General features: G+C 48.4%; 1 protein-coding gene across 1 annotated transcript in view; it reads right to left on the bottom strand.

Moving 5' to 3' along the window:
• PALS1 (protein associated with LIN7 1, MAGUK p55 family member) overlaps positions 1-22,422 on the bottom strand; it is a 423,019-nt gene that overhangs the window by 197,049 nt on the left and 203,548 nt on the right. Inside the window, exon 4 of the mRNA XM_078659539.1 lies at positions 4,369-4,446. Coding sequence (XP_078515665.1) covers positions 4,369-4,446 — 78 coding nt within the window. The remainder of the gene's footprint in view (positions 1-4,368; positions 4,447-22,422) is intronic.

Raw genomic sequence — 22,422 nt, 5'->3', positions numbered from 1 at the left:
TGTCACTGCAGGGTATGGTATGGTATTTCCTATCATGATATGGTATGACCTCCCATTGTATAGTACAGCATAATCCAATGTCCTCTCTGCACCTTATACTGTGGGGGATGCTAAAGAGGGGGGTTTAGGGTAAGACTTGTAGGCTCCCGAGCTATGCAAGGAAAATCCTTTCTCTGCACAAACAAGCGTTTCCCTCTGCAAATCATACTGCGGAAGGTGCGAACCAGGAGTGTGGGGGCTTCTAGGCATCCTGGCTGTGCTCAGAAACACATTGCTTTGCACCTGCTATTGCGGGAGATGCTAAGGAGGATTGTGGAGGCTTCTAGGAGTAAGGGCTGTGCTCGTAAACCCCTCACTCTGCCATCAACAGTAAGCTGGCTCTTATGTAGCTTATCTGGTGGGATATGCTAAAAAGAGGAGTGCATGTTTGGGAGGGTTTTTAGATCCACTGGCTGTGCAATAAACAGCAATCTGTTCCTCTGCGCCCTACACAGTCATTAAAAGGATCAGTTCTTAACAGAAATAGAATTACGTTGGCAAAGTTTTTTGTTTAAAATATTTCACGCCTTCTCATCCCTAGGCCAGACCCCTACGAATGGGACACAATCACCCAGATCCCAAAAGACAATACATCAGAACAGGCTGGGTGATGTCAGTATACGTAGATCGGGCCGAAAGATAAACAAATTCTTTGTGGGTGAGGTCAAGAACCCCAAGATTATTAATCAGCCAACCCCTATTTCACGCCATCAAGAAATGCAATAAGGCGGAAGCGCTGGGGAAAGCTTTGCTCTACTAAATTAAAACGTGTAAATGAGGAGCAGCTGGCAGCCGTCGCCCTGGTACTTTTTAATTCCGCGCACAAATGAGAAATAGTGGCGTGGTCACAGAGCGAGATTGTAACTTCGGATCGTGGGGATGACAGGGGTGTGATAGAAGGAGAATACATGGGAGACGGTGGAATAAAATATGCACTCTCATGGAGTGGTTCAGGAAAAAGAATGAACAAGCATTTGCAATGCAATAGGTCTCGCATTAGTTAAATTTAGAGCTATTGGCGATGCAAAGGAAAATGTTTGATGGAATTTTTTTTCCCAAAAAATATCCTAGCAGTAGCATAACTAATAAAAGAAAATGCACGCAGCAAGGAAAGGGTGCACTATGTTTGCTTGTTACTAGGTGCCCCTGTGGACACTGATTAGCCATATACAGTACTACACCCTGCAATAATGAAAAATACTGTTCCCCAAAACTAGGTTCAGGCCCGCCTTATTTATTCCCAAGCAACAGGGCTTGCTGATGCACACAGGAAGCACAGTAGAGCTTATTCTGCTGCTGATATCTTGCTCAAACTCGCTGACATCCATGATGCACACACTGAAATTCTGGAGTGCAGGACGGACAGAGATTTAACACTGCACAGGACCAAGAAAAGACTCCAGAAAGCCATTCGCCTAACGCTGCGCTTTGGCTTCAGATATTTAAAGCTAAAGCTTGGTGCCCCCGATTGGTACAAAAACAAGTAAAGAGAAAAAAAGTGGTGGCAGTCTACGCTTTTGCTTCAGATGTTTAAAGCTGAAGTGCGACGTGCTGCGATCGCTATATAATTAAATAAATACAAAAAATGTTGTGTCGCCACCGTATTATTTTTTTATTTATTTACATTTGTAGCAATTAGGGCACGCCGCGCTTGAGCTTAAGATGTTTAAAGCGAAGCATGCAAAGATTGGTACAAAAGAAAATAAATGGAAAAGAAATGAGGTGGCCGCCTGTGCAGCATGTTGTACCTGCTCCAGCAAGACAAACGAAATAGTGCTCACTTACAGTTAATGAAACCTAGAGAGTAAGGACACATGTGAGAGGGGCTGTCCTCATGGGAGGTAACAGATGAGAGTGAGGTACCATGGAGGGACTGCTTAGCCTATTCACAAATCAAAAGCCATCGTTTACAAAGGACAGTAAGATTAGCCAATTTAAAAGATGGGCAGAAAATTGGTGGAGCCTAAAGTCCAATCCTGACTACAGCATGTCTCGAAGAACCAGCGCAAGCGCTGCCTAGGACACTAGGTACTACTTCTATTTTTCTTCTTCGCTGGTGTCATTGTTGAACCTCTTGCCATTTGTAGCTATGTTTAACAATGCCACACACACTTCAAAGAAGCCCTTTCCTCCTTTGAAATGGGTGTCTATAGTGACAACAGATGTTATCTGCTTTTATTGTGACAATGGTTATTTTTTGCTTCCAAATGTATTTTCCCTAAGAGATGGAAATGGGCGCAATTGCTTTCTATATATATATGCTGCAGTATTTTGCCAAATGTTGTTACTTTTGTCCATTTGCACTCAGGGGGGATTAACTGATTTACTCAGAACCACAGGGTTACTGTGCTGAAATCTAAAAAGCATTGGCAAAGCAAACTGGTTGCGCCTTTGAGACTATTGACTCTGCCATTCCCCTTTGTTCATGCTCATAAGCAGAGGTATTCAAACTGGGAGCGGTTGCCACTATGGGGGGGGGGGCTTAAGTGAACTAAGGGGGGAGCGCCAGTCTCTGGCCAAGAGTAGCATCATGCTTTCTTTTAAGTGTTACAAACATGAGCAGCAGTAAGCCACCTTGTAATGGGCCATAACTAACAACTTTCGTCATTTATATCCTGACTAGGAGTGTGTCAAAAGGGGTAACAGAGCTTAACTGCAATGTTTAAATATGTTTAGACATATTTAAACATTTGCAATTTAGCAGAATAATTGTGAAAAAATTGAGGGGGGCCAGAGGATTAAAAACATCTTTTACAAGGGGGCCCAGCATTAAGAAGTTTGAAGACCACTGCTCTACAATATGGGCATTGCTGACTTTGGCAATTAGTTGTTGCCATGTTGTATAGCAGGGTGGCAGTGCAGCATGGCAAAAAAAAAAAATGAAACCGGAATATGCTGCATCCAGGGCTAATGCACTTTATGCCCTCTTTTAAAATTGTTTTTTAAAAAAGCACATCAGTTCTGGTTGCGGCACACAGCTGGTTAAAATTAGTTTTAGCCACAAACCAAGGCATCCGTGCTGCTGTACAGCATGGCTACAAACCTTTGCCAAAGCCAATAGTTCTCACAGGGGAGGCCTATTAGCTTTGCCAATGCTCGTTACACTTCTGATTAAGGAATATCCCAGCAAGGTTCTATGTAAATCACAGTCTCAAGAACATATAAATCTCCTGCCATCTTTACCTGTACGTCTGGGTGCTTATTAAAGAATAATAAAACATGCTCGTATTAGTAGGACTCACAAAACCTCTATGCCAACTGTGCTTTTCTCACCTGAGACTTTTACTGGATTTTTGGCACTTCAAATCGGGACTTGTATAGCTAGAAGGTATTAATACTTCATCATCACTTTCCATTTTTGTTTTCAGTACATGGTCCTTCTTCCAAGGAAGCAAATGCGTTCATAACCATTATTAAGAAAGCAGAATATTAATGGCATAGAGCCCCTGATGTTCCAGAAGCTACTACAAACTCCATCTGTCTCTGGGTATTCCACCAGAACACCATCCTTAGAATCTCATCCTACTCACATATTGCGACCAAAACATCATTTACAAAAATACTGCCCCCTTTGGGATAACAGACAATCAAAACACAGTAGGCGATAGTATTGCCTATCACCCCACTAGATACTATTTATAAAAGAAACTCAAAGGGCAATATTTTTGTGACACACTATTCATGTCAAGCGATATTTCGGACAAGAATATTCTGACATCCAAGTTTCTGTACCAAAGCAATGAAGGAGGTACTGAAACAGACCCATGCAGTAGACCTCTATGGGTCATGCTGCTTATTTGGGATGTAATAAATCCCATTCTAAATCCCATAATTAGCTGCAGTGTGACCGGCGCGATGTGTGCATCAACTACTCAAGTACAGAAAAATAGGGTGAAAAAGAAATCTGAGCATGCAAGAGGACCACTTACACAGACATAATGTTATAAACAAACATCAAAGGCGTTTCAGAAAAGCAGTATATCCTCACAAAAATTCACTCATCAAATGGCATCAAAGCTGTGCGTCAAATAAGTGCAAGAGGTAGATGTAAATCAGAACCGCGTGGGAGATTCATAAACCCCTTTACAAAAGGCACTTGCATTTGTGAAAAGAAAAACCTTATAACATTGCTTCAGGACGTGATTATGGCATTGCAGAAATACAATTAGACAGTAATGGGATACCAAAGGCAAGACCCCAAGGTATGGTTTAGGAATTCTTTAATAAATTCATATGTAGGGACTTAAGAGGATATTAGAAGAACGGACAATAGAAGGCACGAAGAACAAACAGAAGCATTACTGAAACAGCACTACATACAAACATTACCTGAACATGGGGGGCATTTAACAAAGCATTGAGCTCCTGTCCATCCTTCCGGTGGCTTGATTTCAAAACATTCTGCACCTGAAAAGGATCAACAGGCAACATTTATAAGTACTTTTTCAACCCAACACTTGTATTAACATGCAATAAAACCGTGTTGTGCCGTATGAGGTGGGTGCAATATGCTGGTTTGGAACTATCGTATTTCATCATCTGCTCTCCAAATGCCTTGGACATGATACTCATTGAGTTACACGTGTACTCTAACAACCCAGAGAAACAACTATGCTTCCCTACATGTGACGAGACAGCAGTTTGTCCAGTTCCTTTATCTATTCAAGAAGCCAATAATCCTCCATATTCCAGTATTGTCACCACCCGTTTCTTACCATTCTTATTTAAATGTAATTTCCTTGCTGCACTACTCACTTTCAGGTCTGGCTGGCCAGCACAGCTGTCTCATTGACCTATGGTTATAATTTCTTTATAATATACATAGAGTGGGCATTGACTTCCCTTCAGAGGAGCAGTACTCTCTTTCTGCTTGCTACTGTCCACGTTCCATCATGGAGTGCTAACATAGCAATTCACGAGGGAATGTTTAAATCTGAAAAATACACTAAATCTTCACATATTGAATTCTTATACCATGCAGTCATTGTATACAAGACGCAATTCATTCATGTATCGTTTTTATCTTTTTTTTTTTACTGCAGTGGGCTTTTATTATTGGTTTTGTCAGGGTTTTCTTGTAAGCCATGAATATCATCGCATTTACTACCACCATTACCATCAACACCAAACCCAAAACCAACACCACCATTAACACCACAAAAGCATTTCTGCATGCATTTCCATTTAAAAGACAATCCTATTGGCTTTGCCAATATTTGTTATTAATATATTTATTTGTAACATGTACTAAAGTGACTAAACGTACCACAGCACAGAAGTGAAAGCAGAGGTGCAGAACATATGTGGCCAGCTAACTTAACAGCTGACTGAAGTTGACATCATGGAAAGCTATTGGGGGGAGAGTGCTAGCGTTTCCTCAAGGAGAAAATCCACAAATGTACCTGCGTGTTTCTCTGTGATCCACTGAGACTGCTGAACTACCAAATGATTTTAAAGAGGCATGATTTTGTTCCTTTAGGTCCTCCAGAGAGGTTGCTTACCAAAAAACAGTAAGGATTATGGGGTGCCCCTGGATTCCACTATTGAAGAAGAGGGTTTTTAGATGGCAGTGCTGAAAGATTTGAGATTCAGGAGGGCAGTTGTATCCTGGTTTTCTCATACATTTGAAGAGAAGCCAAAAGGAATGGCATCTTAGAAATTCTTAAGGAAGAACTGCAATTTGGGGATTCTATGGTCAGGAAAGAACCTAAAGAAGGGATGCGAATGAAAATAAAGCAGTTTTTACCTCCAAGGAACAACCAAAATATTGCTGGATAAAACATAACAAAAAAGAGATTGGTTCTCCAATTATTGGGATTAAATGGAATGTAAGCAGTTTAGGAATCTCCGGAAAGGTCTATGTGTAGCTAGATTAGCCTTCCTACTGCCTCCCCAGTCCACTTCCACAATTAACGAAGATTTTTATAAGGCAGATGAGCGCTAAGGGGAGTTTGTAATGGAAATACATCACAGCTCTGAATAAAGAGGCTGTCTCGGAGGCACAAATGCTGTTTGAACCGATCCATTTGGATATGGATTAACAATATTATGATCCGTAATTAGTGTTGATATCAAGACTATTGCTACCTAGATTTATAACCAGTGATGACCACACTTAACAAAAATGCGAAACATTAAGGGGTCCATTAGGATGACATTCATTCTAGCGGGGATTGGGACCGCCCGCCATAAGGGCAGGGGTCCCGTGGGGGGCATTAGGATGTGCCCGCCACAGTGGCGGGCACATCCTGCATTTGTAGCATTGTGGCGGGCGGTGCTCTCAGCACCGCCCGCCACAATGCTACAAATGCATTTCAGCATTTGCATATACAAATCGGAAGGCACCGCGCGGTGCCTGCTGCTTTGTTTATGCAAATGTGGGGGGTACCACAGGTACCCCCTGTGTGCAGCCTCCACCCCTCCTTCACTCTGGGGGCCCGCAGGGGGCCCCCAGAGTGAAGCCACGGAAAGGCATTGTAAAATGCCCATGCTGATATGGCTGGCGGTGTCTATTAGACGACCCGGGTGGAAAAGCGGCGGATGGAAAGACCGTCCGCCGCTTTTCCGCCCCGGTCCCGCCGAGGTCCCCCCCGCCATACCAATACTAGTGAGGATGTCGGGCGGATTGCCCCCGCAAGGCTGGCGGTGGCTACTGCCAGCCTGGCGGGGGCAATCCGCCCGACATCCTAATGGGCCCCTAAGTGTTACATCCAGATATCCTCAGTGTGGTCTGTAAAACGGCAGCATTTACAAATGCGTCCTTCTCCTGTCTTTTCAGTTTCAATGGGAAGAAAACGACATTTTAGTAAAGGAGAATCGACTATGTTGTTGTTCGCAGAGGCAATAACACAGTCCCTGCTTCTGTCACCAATATGTGTACATCTTAAACACACAGAGGAAAGCAGGCATGGTGGAACGCTGGCTGTCTGAATTTCCCCAGTCCAGCTCATTTTACAGCAGTGTTAACCACTGACTTTTATATACTATTAGTCACAATTAGCCTTTCTTCATTGCCTAATTCCGAGACCTTGGTCAGCAAATCATTGTGCCATGTCATATATGCATTTAAGTAGCATTAAAATCCTTTTTAATAAGCGGCAGGATGTAGAAAAAAAATGTGTGATCACGGTTTGCATCCCATTAAATGGTCCTGCAGCATCTTTCAGTGTACCAATTTCAATTGGAAAATAACTGTTTATACAAATGTTCTATCTAACACAATCCGGACCTTAGCTGCTGGTTGAGACACAAATCATCATCATACCAGGGCACTGCGGTTTCCATCCTACAAGGACAAGGGCATTCCAGACGTTCTGCTGTTGTGGAAAGTCCCAAGCAACTGAAAGCGCATTCCCTGAACACAAAGGTCTCCGAGTTCTTGGCCGCAATGAGACTGAAGTGTTACGTAGGTGTGATATGCACTCAAAGGTTGGCACTTTGTTCTGAGTAGATGGAGTGACCAAAGCAACGACACAGAAGCATGAAAAGTCAAATTATTATTGAAGGACTCAGAGGAGGTCGGGACCAGCTTGCCAAATCAATTAAAAGTATTTCACATTGGACACTAACCTGCTTCCCCTGTATGAGAAACTACAAAAGGTCTGTTGGGCTCCTGCCAGAAAGTTAAAGGCAACTACTCGGGAAGATGTTTATTTCTTACAAAAGCAGTAGATGTAAGCAATATGGACCTGAAACACGAGCTCTGGGACAGCAACATGCTTCCTTATTATCGGCCAGTCATCTTCAACAGGACAGGACAGGGATGATTTTACAGAAAGCCATGCCAACATTACACACTAAATTTGAAGCACATGTAGTAGTGGAAGATTGAAAATGTGAAAATCACATCTAAGTTTATTACACACATACTGTCGGAAGATAGGAGTAAATAAGCAGCAATGGGGGGTCCTGAATTCTATGTATTAGTTTTAAGGTCATTGTTAGAATGTTACTGATAAATATAGAAGGTAACTCGTTTCTGCAGCAGGTTATTCCTCCAACTGAATTGCATGCCACAGGTGGGAGGAAACTACTTAATGTAAATAAACAAGGCATTTCTAGTCAAGATCCTGGTATCATATGGACTGCTTCGCATATAGCTTATTATATGGCATTTGTTTTCTATGCCCTGTAAAGAAAAAATGGGTAGAACAGTTTCCTGCAATAAAATAAACACAGACTGGTAATGATGTAAAGAAACACATCTTCGTTTGCGGTCTGTCATTAATGTTAAATGGCCTTCAATACTGAATATGCATTTGATCATTCTCCTTATAGGTCACTCCCTTCAGCGGTGATTCTATTTCACTGCCATCCCCGTCTGGACCAAGACAAGCTGCATCAACAGTGCAGAGCATGGATAAGGCGCATAAATAGTTTGGGAATATCAATGCATTTAGGCAACAAGCCTCCGATATACCCTTTACCTGAGGAGGTTTCTTAGGAGCAGAAGACCCAACATCACCATCTAGCACATGAGTGAACCGAAACTCAACACTTCTATTAAGGAAAGGACAATTAAATATGTAAACACAGTCTCTATCTCATTTCGGAGATGAACGAAAAAAGGATAACACTGGCCGGATGAACACAGACAAGCAAAACTCCACTTTGACCAAAATGAGGAAAGCCCACAGTCTCAGAAACATTGGGGGAATTCAACGAACACCAGATTTTTGAAAAATGGCCAATAGTACTGTAAGAGTTCCCCACACTGTAAATAATTCCTACATTAAAGAAAACACTTGGGTAGCTTACTTTTGATCCAACCTCAGCCTCACTCCTAGTGATCCAAAAATCAGCTTTTAGTACAAAGAATAATAAGCCAGAAAATAATGCCAGGAAAAAAAATCAAGATTTAAACATCTCGACTGTCTCAGCAAGTGTCCAAAGCACTATGGAGGTATTCAATAGAGAAGCAACCATATTGTTCTCACAGACTCAAATTACCAAGTAAATTGTGAAAGGTCATCGTGAGAGAGCATCTGGGCCCAAGGGCATTCCCACAGGACAGTTAAAAGCTCAACCAATCATAGTGGGCCACCAAAATGTCCCCAGAATTTAACCATGCACTGCAGATCGAGGCTGTACGTGACTCTTAGAGAGGCTCCAATATTAATCTGATTCATAAAGAGGGCAACAGATCACTGGAGAATTTCAGATTGATAGCGATACTCAACAAAGACAAATACTTTGCCTCCCTGCTTCTTCAAGACTTAACAACTTGGCAGGGGAGAATAACATAATAACAAAAAACAGAAACTGGTTTCAGCTTAGGAACAGGCACCACAACTAACATCCTAGCACTTTCACTCATCATTGTTCAAATACTGATGGGGCGACCATCACTACATCTATGCTTTGTAGACTTCCATTCTGCATTTGATGGAGTCCAGAGTTATAAATTGTGGGAGAAATGTGTAAAATTGGAAATTCCAAGCTCCCTTTTCAGGGCCATTCAGTTGTTAAACGTTAACACATGGGTCGAAATAATAATAGGCAATGGCCCCAGTCTATATTGGAAAGCTGGAACCCACTCAGGGTTGAAACAGGGGTGTCATTTAGCTCCTCAACTATTTAATCTATTTATGACAGACCTGACTGATCTGGATGCTGTAAACTCTTATCCCCCAAACTAGGGTAAAAGCAACTAGACAGTAGGCTGGGTTAGACAAAGATCTGGGTTTAGGGAAAGACAGCAGTACTAGACTAAACACAGGGAACAAGAACAGGGGTAGGGTGCTAGAACCAACTGTTGTGTGGCGTTTTAGGCTTCGATTGAATTTTCCCGATTCATGCCCTTATATAGGTACAATTCACGTTGCCCTTATATAGGCATAGAAATCAAGCCCTTATTTAGGCATAGCCCATGCTACCCAAATACAGGCATGGCTACTTCCAACCGTTCATCAAACGTCACAACGATTTCTTGGAAAACCAGCTTAAGCAGTTAGGGACTTCCCCTTGCTTGAATATTGATTTCTCCAAGAACTCAGTTAGTTTTACAATGAACAACTATCCCCCAGGGGTTCATTCATGAAGGTTATATGCCCGACTGTACGTCAACTATGTCGTTCATAAACACCTTTTAAGGTATAAATATACCTTCACTTGCTATAGCAAGATACGGTGGTTCGGAGCAGTTCAAAGACCTACTTGCCCAACGCAGCTCGCTACAGCAATTGCCGAAGGAAGCCGACTCTCCAGCTGACGTACTGATCAGGAAGCTGCCCTTCTCTGTTGAGAATCCAGCTCTAGTGTTTCCGGCTCCCCTTGCGAAGTGTTGGGAAATTTAGTCCCGAGACAGAGATACCAGACCTCCTTCATTCCAAGGTATGAAGCAGATTAGAACCTAGAAAAACCTTTGGTAGATTCTTGGCTAAACAAAACTTACTTCTTCCCTCGTACTAGACTTAGGTTTGGTACATTGGGGTAGGCGTATTTTAGAAAGAAGCACCAGTTGAGTATTTTAGTCTGTTATTTATGTATGTATTTTTATATGGCTTAGAAACCATACGATGCTCTTACAGTATTATTTCATATTACTGTTTACGCTGTACGCATTATACTTTGCATTCTGTCTAACGATTGTGGCAGTTCACCTCTCTTGCATGAGAAAGAAGACTGTTCAATAAACCTTTTATTGAAAACGCCCGTCTCACTATTTCTCTGCAACTCTGTAGAAATGAAGCATACACGATTGACTGAGTAAAATAGTTATCTATTGTTTCCACGACAGAGATATATTCTTATTCTTGGGAAACAAAGTTGTCATGTTTGTGCGGTTATAAGAAACAAATCCATTCTTGTTTATTTGAGAAAGTTTCTAGTGACCTCTGAGCTAGCTGGCACTCACTATTAAGTTTAGTATATTCGATAGAGAACTATTGACTTAAGTCCTACGTCAAATCTATAGAGTATATTATTCCAATGCGCAGAGCCTATTGGGAATATAGGAACTACACTACATGGCGCCCAACGTTTGGTAAGGCATTAATTTAACGATAGATACTGAATTAACTCAGTCGTGCTTTTCTCAGAGACCCCTTTTTCCGTAATACTCCAATAGTCGTCTGGAGTGGGTAAAAGGATAAAATCCGCCATAGTGGAGTAGGACGAAAAATCCCATGTATTAGTTTTGGTTTATTCAACGTTGAAGGATACAGTGTTCCAAAATATTGTGCCCCTTATCTTTGTTTCCTTGAAACTTGCTTTGCAAACTTTCAGTCAACAAAATGTCCCTAAACGGGGATAACAATCCCGGGACAAACGGAGCTACAGGCAACAACACCGTACAAGCTTTTAACATAACAGGTTTACAAGAAACCGACGACGATGCTATAATCATTCCTCCAAATTTAAGGAAAGTCATCACTATAAAACTTATAAGGAAAGTCATCACTATAAAACTTATAAAAATGGCCTACCAGCAAGAGGTGGTAAGGCAGTTTTTATGATAGAGGCACATGAATATCACCAGAGGTATTCCATTCGTGGATAGTCTTCCCTGAAGCAGATCCAAGAACACATGTGTGTCACTTCTACAAAGAAAATGAACCACCAGAGGAATACATTCCTTTCGAGGATATTGAAATTCCACTAACTTACCAAGAGCATGCGCTCTGGTTTAAAGGCGCCCCAAAACATACAAATCACATTACCAGGCTCAGTCCACTAGGTAGACCAGGAGCAACATGGCCGGTATTAGCCAGCTATACTCCACATCCTGACATTAATGTAATGACGGATGCGGAACTACGAGCTCAACTAAAAGAGCTCATTAAAATCTATAGACAATTGGTTCAATATGTCATGCGAACTTTCACAGTCCAACCTGCAATAATGATTCCACAGCAAGCAACACCCCCCTCCCTCCCCACCAGGGGAACACAAATAAAATTACACCACAGACTGACTTTACACTCAGTCGTTGGTAAATTACCCACAAAACGGGAACAAATTCCATTCTGGATAGCTCAAAAAATTACTCAAATCGAGGCAGTATTTCCTAATACTTCCCCTCATGAGAAACACAGAATTTTAACAAACTGTTTACCAATGGGGATCACACCACACCTGGAGGACTGCGACAATAGGGGTACAGTCTTTGCTGCAATTTACACTAAAACACATGGTGTTCAGTCTATGGCAGTAATACCAGACGTCCTGAAACAGATTTAAAATGAATACGGGACAGAGCCTGCTTCAAATCTAGGTATGAAATTACTGAAAGATTTCAAACAAGTCTCAAAAATAATATTAGCTAATATTAAAGGGGAAGCAGCATCCGTGGCGATCTGCCAAAATGAAATGGAATTTGATGTAACTGAGCAGCCACAAGAACTGGCCAAAATAATTGAAAAATCCTATGGAGACTTAGGCAGAGACAGCTTGGGTGGGAAACCAGTTAAACCCCAACTGCCAGAAAGACCTGAAAAGGTCTTTACTAAAAACACTCCTACTCCTATTAAAAAGAAGTGGGAGAACACTAAACAAACTTCTAAAGAGAAGCGTTCTCAATCCCGAGGTAGGTCTCCTCAAAAGGAGCCTTCTGAAAGGAGGTACAACCTCAGGAATAGGGATAATTTTAGAAAACCTGATAGATATCAAGATACTGATAAACGTTCCTCTCGTACCTTTCAGACTTCGTCACAGAAATCCGGAAGAAGAGGACGGTCAGAACACAAGGAAGAACGCGTGAAGTCCAAAGACGATCAACACGTTCAGAAAAACAAGAAACCCCAATTTACCAAAAAGAAGGTAGCAGGTCAAAAATCAGACATGCCGAGGATCTTGAGGACACAACTCAAGAACGGGGAAACGACTCAAATGATGTTGGACAGCGCAGCAGAAATCACCATAGCACGCAAGAACTTGAAGGATAATCTGGAGACAGGGGACTTGAATTAATTCATTCAAGTTGAAACTGCAGATAAAAGGGTTAGTTGTCCACATAAGTTATATGAAATAACACTCCGGATGGAGGGGGACATACCAAGAAAAGTGAGAGCACTCTTTTGGGAGCGACTTTCTAAGGGTTATGACATTCTTCTAGCTGAACACCACAATTTGTCAGGGAGTGCCCACATGGCGAAGACATCATTATGCCAGCCTTCTCCAAACACATTCCAATTGATTTGAAATATACTTATGCCAGGAAATGGGCAGTAGCCCAGGCTCCTGCATTATACAAAAATCATGTAGGATGGGATAAGGATTCTCCTCCTCATACAATCCAGTTAAAAAATCAACCAACTGCACAAAGGCAGTACCCAGTGAAGCAAGAAGCTAAAATACAGGTCAGGGAGGCATTAGATCAACTTGGGTACCAAGGGGTGATTGAAACATGCACCTTATCAATGAACAATCCTTTGTTTCCTATCTCCAAACCAGACAATACATATTGTCTAGTATTGGATTACAGACATCTAAACTCTTGTTGCAAACTTTTGCAGTACTGTTAGACGGGGACCCTGAGGGTCGGCCGGATGCTGAGAGAGAGATCCCCGAGGGGGACCGTCTCCGGCGATCGTACAGACAAGTTACCTCCCTCCCCACAAACAGGCACCACACCAAGTCGAGTTCAATGCTTTATATAAGGTTCGTAAGGCAAGGATATCAGCGATACAGGATATCTCGGACCCGGGGGTCCTCTCACTTCTAGTCTCTGTAGGGAAAGGGGGTAGCGGGACAGTCTTGGTACCGGGTCGGTACAGGTAGTAGTAAGAGGCGAGCTCACAATCCTCGAGCTGGAGGGTCGGTGGATCGGGCCGCGGCAGCGCCAGCAGGCCAAGATGGTAGTCTCACAGGGCAGAAGGCCGCGGCAGCGCCAGCAGGCCAAGACGATGGTTACACGAGGCAGAGGGCCGCGGCAGCGCCAGCAGGCCAAGACGATGGTTTCACGAGGCAGAGGGCCGCGGCAGCGCCAGCAGGCCAAGATGATGGTTTCACGAGGCAGAGGGCCGCGGCAGCGCCAGCAGGCCAAGACGATGGTTCACGAGGCAGAGGGCCGCGGCAGCGCCAGCAGGCCAAGACGATGGTTTCACGAGGCAGAGGGCCGCGGCAGCGCCAGCAGGCCAAGATGATGGTTTCACGAGGCAGAGGGCCGCGGCAGCGCCAGCAGGCCAAGACGATGGTTCACGAGGCAGAGGGCCGCGGCAGCGCCAGCAGGCCAAGACGATGGTTTCACGGGGCAGAGGGCCGCGGCAGCGCCAGCAGGCCAGTCACGGATGAGTTCTTCTCGGGTCTCTCGACTCCAGGATACAACTGGCTTCCTGGTCTGGTCCTGCCCCAGTTATAGGTCTGGTCCCCTTTGATGTCCGGACCCTCGCGCCTGGGGGGCCGGGAGGTTCGGGATGAGGGAGCCCAGACACCCAGCAGGGGGGTGGAGCCAGCGCCCAGGCGGCCGGGGGTGATCGACACCTGGCGGAGGAGAGCCGTTGACGATTCCTTTCTCCCATTGACTCGCCAAGTGGTCACTCTGCCTCCCGGGGGGAGGTTGGTGCCTCGATGTCGGGCCCGGCCGGGCCCGGGGTGAGGGTCGAGTTGAGGCCACGCGGCCTCGTGCTGTAGTGGCCCAAGATGGCGGCTGGGCCGAGGCCGGGGTGTGGATGGTGACCCGGGCCAGCGGGGTCCGGAGTTGGTGCCTTGTGGGTGAGGAATTGCAGTGTACTTCGGGTGGTCGTCGGGGACTCTGGCTGGGGATGCAGGAGGAGCCAGGGTCCCGGTCCCATTGTGGGGAGGGGGCAGCCCGACCATGCGGCCTGTCCAACATGCGTCCCCCCCAGCTGAAGGCGGGGAGAGTCAGCCATCTTCCTGGGGACTCTCCTCGCTGAGGCGGAAAAAGCGGGACAGGCCGTCGGCGTTGGCGTGGTCCTGGCCTGGACGATGTTCCACCGTGAAGTCCATCCCTTGTAGGGAGATGGACCAGCGCAACAGCTTTGGGTTCTCCCCCCGCATCTGCATCAGCCATTGCAGGGGTCGGTGGTCTGTTTGCACCCGGAAGTGGGTGCCGAAGAGGTATGGCCGGAGCTTCTTGAGGGCCCAGACTACGGCGAAGGCCTCTCTCTCAATGGTGCTCCAGCGCTGTTCTCGGGGCAAGAGGCGTCTGCTGATGAAGACCACCGGATGGTCGACCCCTTCGGCGTTGAGTTGGGAGAGGACGGCCCCCACACCATGATCGGAGGCGTCCGTCTGCACAATGAATTCCCGGCTGTAGTCGGGAGCCTGGAGCACGGGGGCCGTGCACATGGCGGTCTTTAGTTTTTCGAAGGCTGATTGGCAGTCCGGGGTCCAGTTGACGGTTTTGGGGCTCTTTTTGGAGGTGAGCTCTGTGAGGGGCCCCACGATGCTGCCATAGTCCTTCACGAACCGCCGGTAGTATCCGGTGAGCCCCAGGAAGGCCCGGACCTCCGTTTGGCTCGTAGGGGGTTGCCAGGCCTGGATGGCAGCAATCTTGAGTTGGAGGGGGGCCACCAGCCCGCTTCCCACTTGGTGTCCCAGGTAGGTTACGGACCCTTGGCCAACCTGGCACTTGCTGGCTTTGATGGTGAGCCCGGCTTGCTGGAGGGCGTGTAGAACCTTCCGCAGGTGGCGGAGGTGGTCAGTCCACTGGTGGCTGTACACAGCAATGTCGTCCAGGTAGGCGGCGCTGAAGTCTTCCAGGCCCGCCAGTACCTGGTTTACCAGCCGTTGGAACGTTGCCGGGGCGTTTTTCATGCCGAAGGGCATGACTTTGAAGTGGTAGTGCCCGTCTGGGGTAGAGAAGGCGTATCGTTCTTGGGCCCTAGGGGTGAGGCCGATCTGCCAGTAGCCCGCTGTTAGGTCGAAGATGCTCAGGTAGCGGGCGGCCCCCATCCGGTCAATTAGCTCGTCTGCCCGGGGGATGGGATGAGCGTCGGTCCGGGTAACTGCATTCAGCCCTCGATAGTCCACGCAGAACCGGAGCTCAGGGACCACGCCCGGGGCAGCTGCCTTGGGGACCAGGACGACTGGGCTCGCCCAGGGACTGTCTGAGAGTTCGATCACTCCTAGGGTCAGCATCTTGGACACCTCGGTCTGGATGCAGGTTCGTACCCGGTCTGGTACGCGGTATGCTCGGTGTCGAATAGGAGGGCTGTCCCCGGTGTCCACATCGTGGAGGCACCAGGGGGTGACTCCGGGGGTGAGGGAGAACAGGGAGGCGAACTGCCTCAGGAGCGTTTGGCAGTCTTGGCGTTGCTCCGGGGACAGGGCCTCGGAGAGCTGGACCCCTTCCACTGAGCCATCCTGCTCGAGGGCCCTCAGTAAGTCCGGAAGGGGTTCGGAGTCTTCTTCGGTCCCAGTATCGGTAGCCATCAGGAGGCTGAGTTCGGATCGCACAAAATGGGGTTTGAGCCTGTTGGCATGGAGGACCCGTAGGGGGTTCCGGGCAGTCTCCATGTCGATTAAATAGGTGACGGGCCCCTTGCGTTCGATTACCTTGAAGGGCCCGGACCATCTGTCTTGGAGGGCACAGGGCTCAACCGGGGACATCACCCAGACCTGTTGTCCAGGTTCGAACTCAATGGAGGACGTGTGCTGATCGTACCACCTCTTCATGTCCTCCTGACTGGCCTCGAGGTTGGCTTTGGCGGTGTCTCGGAACCGCCGGGTCTGGTTGCGGAGAGCCAGGAGATACCGGTAGATGTCCGGGGGAGTTTTCTGGGGAGGCTGCTCCCAACCTTCCTTGACTAGGCTGAGGGGGCCCCGGACGGGGTGCCCGTACAGGAGTTCAAAGGGGCTGAAGCCGAGGGACTTCTGCGGGACCTCCCGATAGGCAAACAGGAGGCATGGGAGTAGCACGTCCCACTGGCGTCGAAGGGGTTCTTCTAGACCCATAATCATCCCCTTGAGGGTGCGGTTGAATCTCTCGACCAGTCCGTTTCCTTGCGGGTGATAGGGGGTCGTGAATTTGTAGGTGACCCCGCATTGCGGCCAGAGGGACTTCATATATCTGGAGATAAAGTTCGTGCCCCTGTCACTGACGACCTCCCGGGGGAACCCCACCCGGGAGAAGATCCCCATCAGGGCCCGGCCCACCACGGGGGCCGTCACAGTCCGAAGAGGGATGGCCTCGGGATAGCGGGTGGCGTGGTCTACAAGGACCAGGATGAACCGGTGTCCTTGGGCTGTTCGAGGGTCGAGGGGCCCCACAATGTCTATCCCCACTCGTTCAAATGGGGTGGTGACGACAGGAAAGGGTTGTAACGGTGCTTTGATTTTTCGGCCACTTTTTCCGCTGGCCTGGCAGGTGGGGCAGGCCTTGCAGTGGTTGGTGACATCCTTCCGCATGTGGGGCCAGAAAAAATGGGTCACCAGGCGGTCGTAGGTTTTATCCTGCCCCAGGTGTCCGGCAAGGGGGACATCGTGGGCTAAGTTCAGGAGGAAGTCTCGGAAGCGAAGGGGCACCACCAGCACCCGGCTGGCCCCTAGTTCTGCAATTTTCTGCTCGCTGTAGAGCAGGTCTTGGTCCCAGTAGATCCAGTGGGCCCCCGAGGTATCCCCGGTGCTCTGGGCCAGGGCTTGCTGCCGGAGTCCTTCGAGAGAAGGACAGGTTTTTTGTTCGGCCCGGAATTGTTCCTGCGTGGGGCCTCCCTCCTGCCGCCATTGTGCCAGGTCAGGGACGTCCCGAAGCTGGTCGGGTCCTTCTTCGGATTGGGTCAATGGTATGGCTTCTGGGGCGGCCTCCTCGGGGATGAGCGCGGGAGGAGGTTCTGGCCACTCGGGCTCTTCTGGGCTGGGGACCGCGCGGGCGGTCATGGACCGGGTCGTGACGCAGACCCATTCGGGGAGGCCAAGCATCCCCAGGTGCTCCCTCCGTTCGACAGCTGCCCAGGGAGAGCTTTCAAGGTCGTTTCCTAGGAGGCAGTCCACGGGGGCATCATCGCGGACAGTTACTTTTAACATCCCTGTTACTCCTCCCCACTCGAAGGGGACGCAGGCCATGTGGCATAGGCTTTCGGAGTTGTCGGCTGATCGGACAGGGCAAAGAATGTTCGGCAAGATTTGGTCTGGAGTGACGAGGTGGCGTCGGACCGCCGTTACACTGGCCCCGGTGTCGCGGAGGGCTTCCGCCCGGCGGCCATTAATGTTGACCCATTGACCGTACTTCTGTGTGTTGGCGGGAAGGGGGGCCCGCGGAATCATGTCTCTCTCCCCTAAGCAGACCAGGGCCATGGCGGCGGGTGCCCATTCAGAGGGATCGGTCTCGTACTCTTCTTGATCTTCTGGGATTATTTCTTCCCCTAGGGCCGCCGCTGCAACTTGGCGGGGAGTAGTGTTCGGATTCTTTGGGCAGTTGGGATCACTGGCGTAGTGGCCGGGTCGCTGGCACCTGTGGCACGTAATGTTGGCCCGGAAACCGGCCCGGACGGCAGGGCTTCCTCGGCCAACCGGGGTCGAGGGGTTTCTGGGGGGTGACGAGGGGCCGGGGTCTCTCCCCCGACCCTGACTTCCTCCTCCCCCTCGGGGGCGATATGATCTGGATGCTTCGCTGGGTGCGCTCCGGCCAACTCGGGTGCTTTCCCACCGGTCGGCTTCGGCGGCGAGTTGTCGAGGGTCGGTTAGCTTACTGTCTAGGAGGTGTTGCCGGAGCTCCACGAAGCAGTTGTTCGACAGGTGTTCCCATACGATAAGGTCAAAGAGTTGTTCGTAGGTGGTTACTTTGTTGCCCTTGATCCACCCCTCGAAGGCTCGGCTAAAAAAGTTCACGTACTCCACCCAAGTTGTACCCGGAATCCGTTTGCAGTCGCGGAACCGTTGGCGGTACATCTCCGGTGTGAGCCCGTATCGAGTGAGGAGGGCGGCCTTCATGTGGTCGTAGGAGGTCATCAGCTGGTCCGGGAGTTGCAGCAGGGCGTCCCGCCCTTCGTTGACAAACCTCCCCCATAATCCGGCTCCCCAATCGCTTCGGGGAATCCGGTGGGAGGTCATTGCCACCTCATAGGCTTTAAACCACTGCTGGATATCATCGTTCTTGTGGTATTCCCGGATGACATCTTTGGGGATGTGAACCTTGGGTTCGGTCGAGGCAGACGGGGTCGGTCGTTCGGGGAGCCCGAGGTCTTTATTCTGTTTCTGGATCTCCAGTGCTTTGAGATTGCGCTCATGTTCGTACTCTAGTCTCTTTTCCTCTAGCTCCCTCTGTCTTTGCTTGTCTTCCCGCTCTTCCCTGAGCCGTAAGTGTTCCAGGGTTATTTTTTGTTCTGCCAGCTTGAGTTCCCCATCCAAGCGAAGTCGGGCTAGTTCTAATTCGTGGAGTCTGGTTTTTTCTCTTTCTCGGATCTCTTCCAGGGAGAGATCCGCTCTTTCTTTAGTTGGCGCGGGGCTCGTTTCGGTTGTTTGTGTTCGGGGTACGGCCGTACCCGTTTCCGCCCAGGCTTCTAGGGCTCGTTTGAAGTCTTCCTTCGTACTCAGACCCGTGGTTGGGAGACCAAGTTCCATGCAATATTGCTTCAGTTCTCGGTGGTTGTAGTCTTCCAATTTTTCCATCTGGAATTTCTCCGTTGTTCCGCTCTCTGTTGTCATGGTGGTCGTGTGTCGTGGGTCGGGTGACTTTCTGTACGATTATGCGTAGGTTCGGATCCCGTCGCTGGCCACCAATGTTAGACGGGGACCCTGAGGGTCGGCCGGATGCTGAGAGAGAGATCCCCGAGGGGGACCGTCTCCGGCGATCGTACAGACAAGTTACCTCCCTACCCACAAACACGCACCACACCAAGTCGAGTTCAATGCTTTATATAAGGTTCGTAAGGCAAGGATATCAGCGATACAGGATATCTCGGACCCGGGGGTCCTCTCACTTCTAGTCTCTGTAGGGAAAGGGGGTAGCGGGACAGTCTTGGTACCGGGTCGGTACAGGTAGTAGTAAGAGGCGAGCTCACAATCCTCGAGCTGGAGGGTCGGTGGATCGGGCCGCGGCAGCGCCAGCAGGCCAAGATGGTAGTCTCACAGGGCAGAAGGCCGCGGCAGCGCCAGCAGGCCAAGACGATGGTTACACGAGGCAGAGGGCCGCGGCAGCGCCAGCAGGCCAAGACGATGGTTTCACGAGGCAGAGGGCCGCGGCAGCGCCAGCAGGCCAAGATGATGGTTTCACGAGGCAGAGGGCCGCGGCAGCGCCAGCAGGCCAAGACGATGGTTCACGAGGCAGAGGGCCGCGGCAGCGCCAGCAGGCCAAGACGATGGTTTCACGAGGCAGAGGGCCGCGGCAGCGCCAGCAGGCCAAGATGATGGTTTCACGAGGCAGAGGGCCGCGGCAGCGCCAGCAGGCCAAGACGATGGTTCACGAGGCAGAGGGCCGCGGCAGCGCCAGCAGGCCAAGACGATGGTTTCACGGGGCAGAGGGCCGCGGCAGCGCCAGCAGGCCAGTCACGGATGAGTTCTTCTCGGGTCTCTCGACTCCAGGATACAACTGGCTTCCTGGTCTGGTCCTGCCCCAGTTATAGGTCTGGTCCCCTTTGATGTCCGGACCCTCGCGCCTGGGGGGCCGGGAGGTTCGGGATGAGGGAGCCCAGACACCCAGCAGGGGGGTGGAGCCAGCGCCCAGGCGGCCGGGGGTGATCGACACCTGGCGGAGGAGAGCCGTTGACGATTCCTTTCTCCCATTGACTCGCCAAGTGGTCACTCTGCCTCCCGGGGGGAGGTTGGTGCCTCGATGTCGGGCCCGGCCGGGCCCGGGGTGAGGGTCGAGTTGAGGCCACGCGGCCTCGTGCTGTAGTGGCCCAAGATGGCGGCTGGGCCGAGGCCGGGGTGTGGATGGTGACCCGGGCCAGCGGGGTCCGGAGTTGGTGCCTTGTGGGTGAGGAATTGCAGTGTACTTCGGGTGGTCGTCGGGGACTCTGGCTGGGGATGCAGGAGGAGCCAGGGTCCCGGTCCCATTGTGGGGAGGGGGCAGCCCGAGGGGACTTGAATTAATTCATTCAAGTTGAAACTGCAGATAAAAGGGTTAGTTGTCCACATAAGTTATATGAAATAACACTCCGGATGGAGGGGGACATACCAAGAAAAGTGAGAGCACTCTTTTGGGAGCGACTTTCTAAGGGTTATGACATTCTTCTAGCTGAACACCACAATTTGTCAGGGAGTGCCCACATGGCGAAGACATCATTATGCCAGCCTTCTCCAACCACATTCCAATTGATTTGAAATATACTTATGCCAGGAAATGGGCAGTAGCCCAGGCTCCTGCATTATACAAAAATCATGTAGGATGGGATAAGGATTCTCCTCCTCATACAATCCAGTTAAAAAATCAACCAACTGCACAAAGGCAGTACCCAGTGAAGCAAGAAGCTAAAATACAGGTCAGGGAGACATTAGATCAACTTGGGTACCAAGGGGTGATTGAAACATGCACCTTATCAATGAACAATCCTTTGTTTCCTATCTCCAAACCAGACAATACATATTGTCTAGTATTGGATTACAGACATCTAAACTCTTGTTGCAAACTTTTGCAGTACAAAATGCACACAGTGCAGCATTAATGAATAACATTGTGCGTAAAAAAAATAAAACCACATTAGGTTTCTTCTGTCAAAACATTGCACCAGAAAGTAGGTATTTGACCGCTTTCTCAATTATGGGGACACATCATCAATTCTGTTGTCTCCCACAGGGATTCAAGAATAGTCCTGGGTTGTTCTCAGCAAGAGTAACGGAGTTACTACAAACCTATGATGATGAGGCACTATCATATGTCGATGACAGCTATCTGACAGACGATGACTTGGGTAGGCACTTGAACAGGGTGAACACCATTATATTGGGATTCGGCTCAGAAGGGTATAAATTCAATTTTAAGAAATCAAGAATTGCCCACCTCAACGTCCTTTTTCTAGGATATGAACTTTCAATTGAAGGCAAAAGCCTGGCAGCAAACTTTCTAGAGAAATGTGAGCTGCTCCAACCTCCAAAAACGCTGAAAAACTTAGTCAATTCTAGGTTTCCTGAAATTCGGAAGAACATACATTCTAAATTATGGGTTAAGGGTTAAACCTCTCTACGAACTAATCAAACCTGATTACAAAACAGTTAATTGGACACAAAAAAACACAGAAATTTCGCGTTCATTGCAAACAGACATGTTAGCAACAAAACATTAGCAAACACGCGTAAACGTACGCAACTTAGTGATCCGAATCATTGCAGGACAATACGGATTCACGTACTTAACTTTTAACGAAGGTGAAAAAGTAACAATAGCTTACAAATCACACTTGTACACACAAGCAGAAATGAAATTTACTTCAACAGAAACAATTCTGACAGAGGTTCAAACTGCAGTAGCAAAAGAAAGAGCCCTGGCACAGGGAAAACGAATTATGGTCGTTACATCTGTACCTTCCTTAGAGGCAGTAACAAAAG

Source organism: Lissotriton helveticus, chromosome 9 (genome assembly GCF_964261635.1).
Source record: "Lissotriton helveticus chromosome 9, aLisHel1.1, whole genome shotgun sequence".
Lineage (NCBI taxonomy): Eukaryota > Metazoa > Chordata > Amphibia > Caudata > Salamandridae > Lissotriton > Lissotriton helveticus.
Note: the sequence above shows the minus strand (reverse complement) of the source record. Positions and strands in the feature narration are given on the sequence as shown.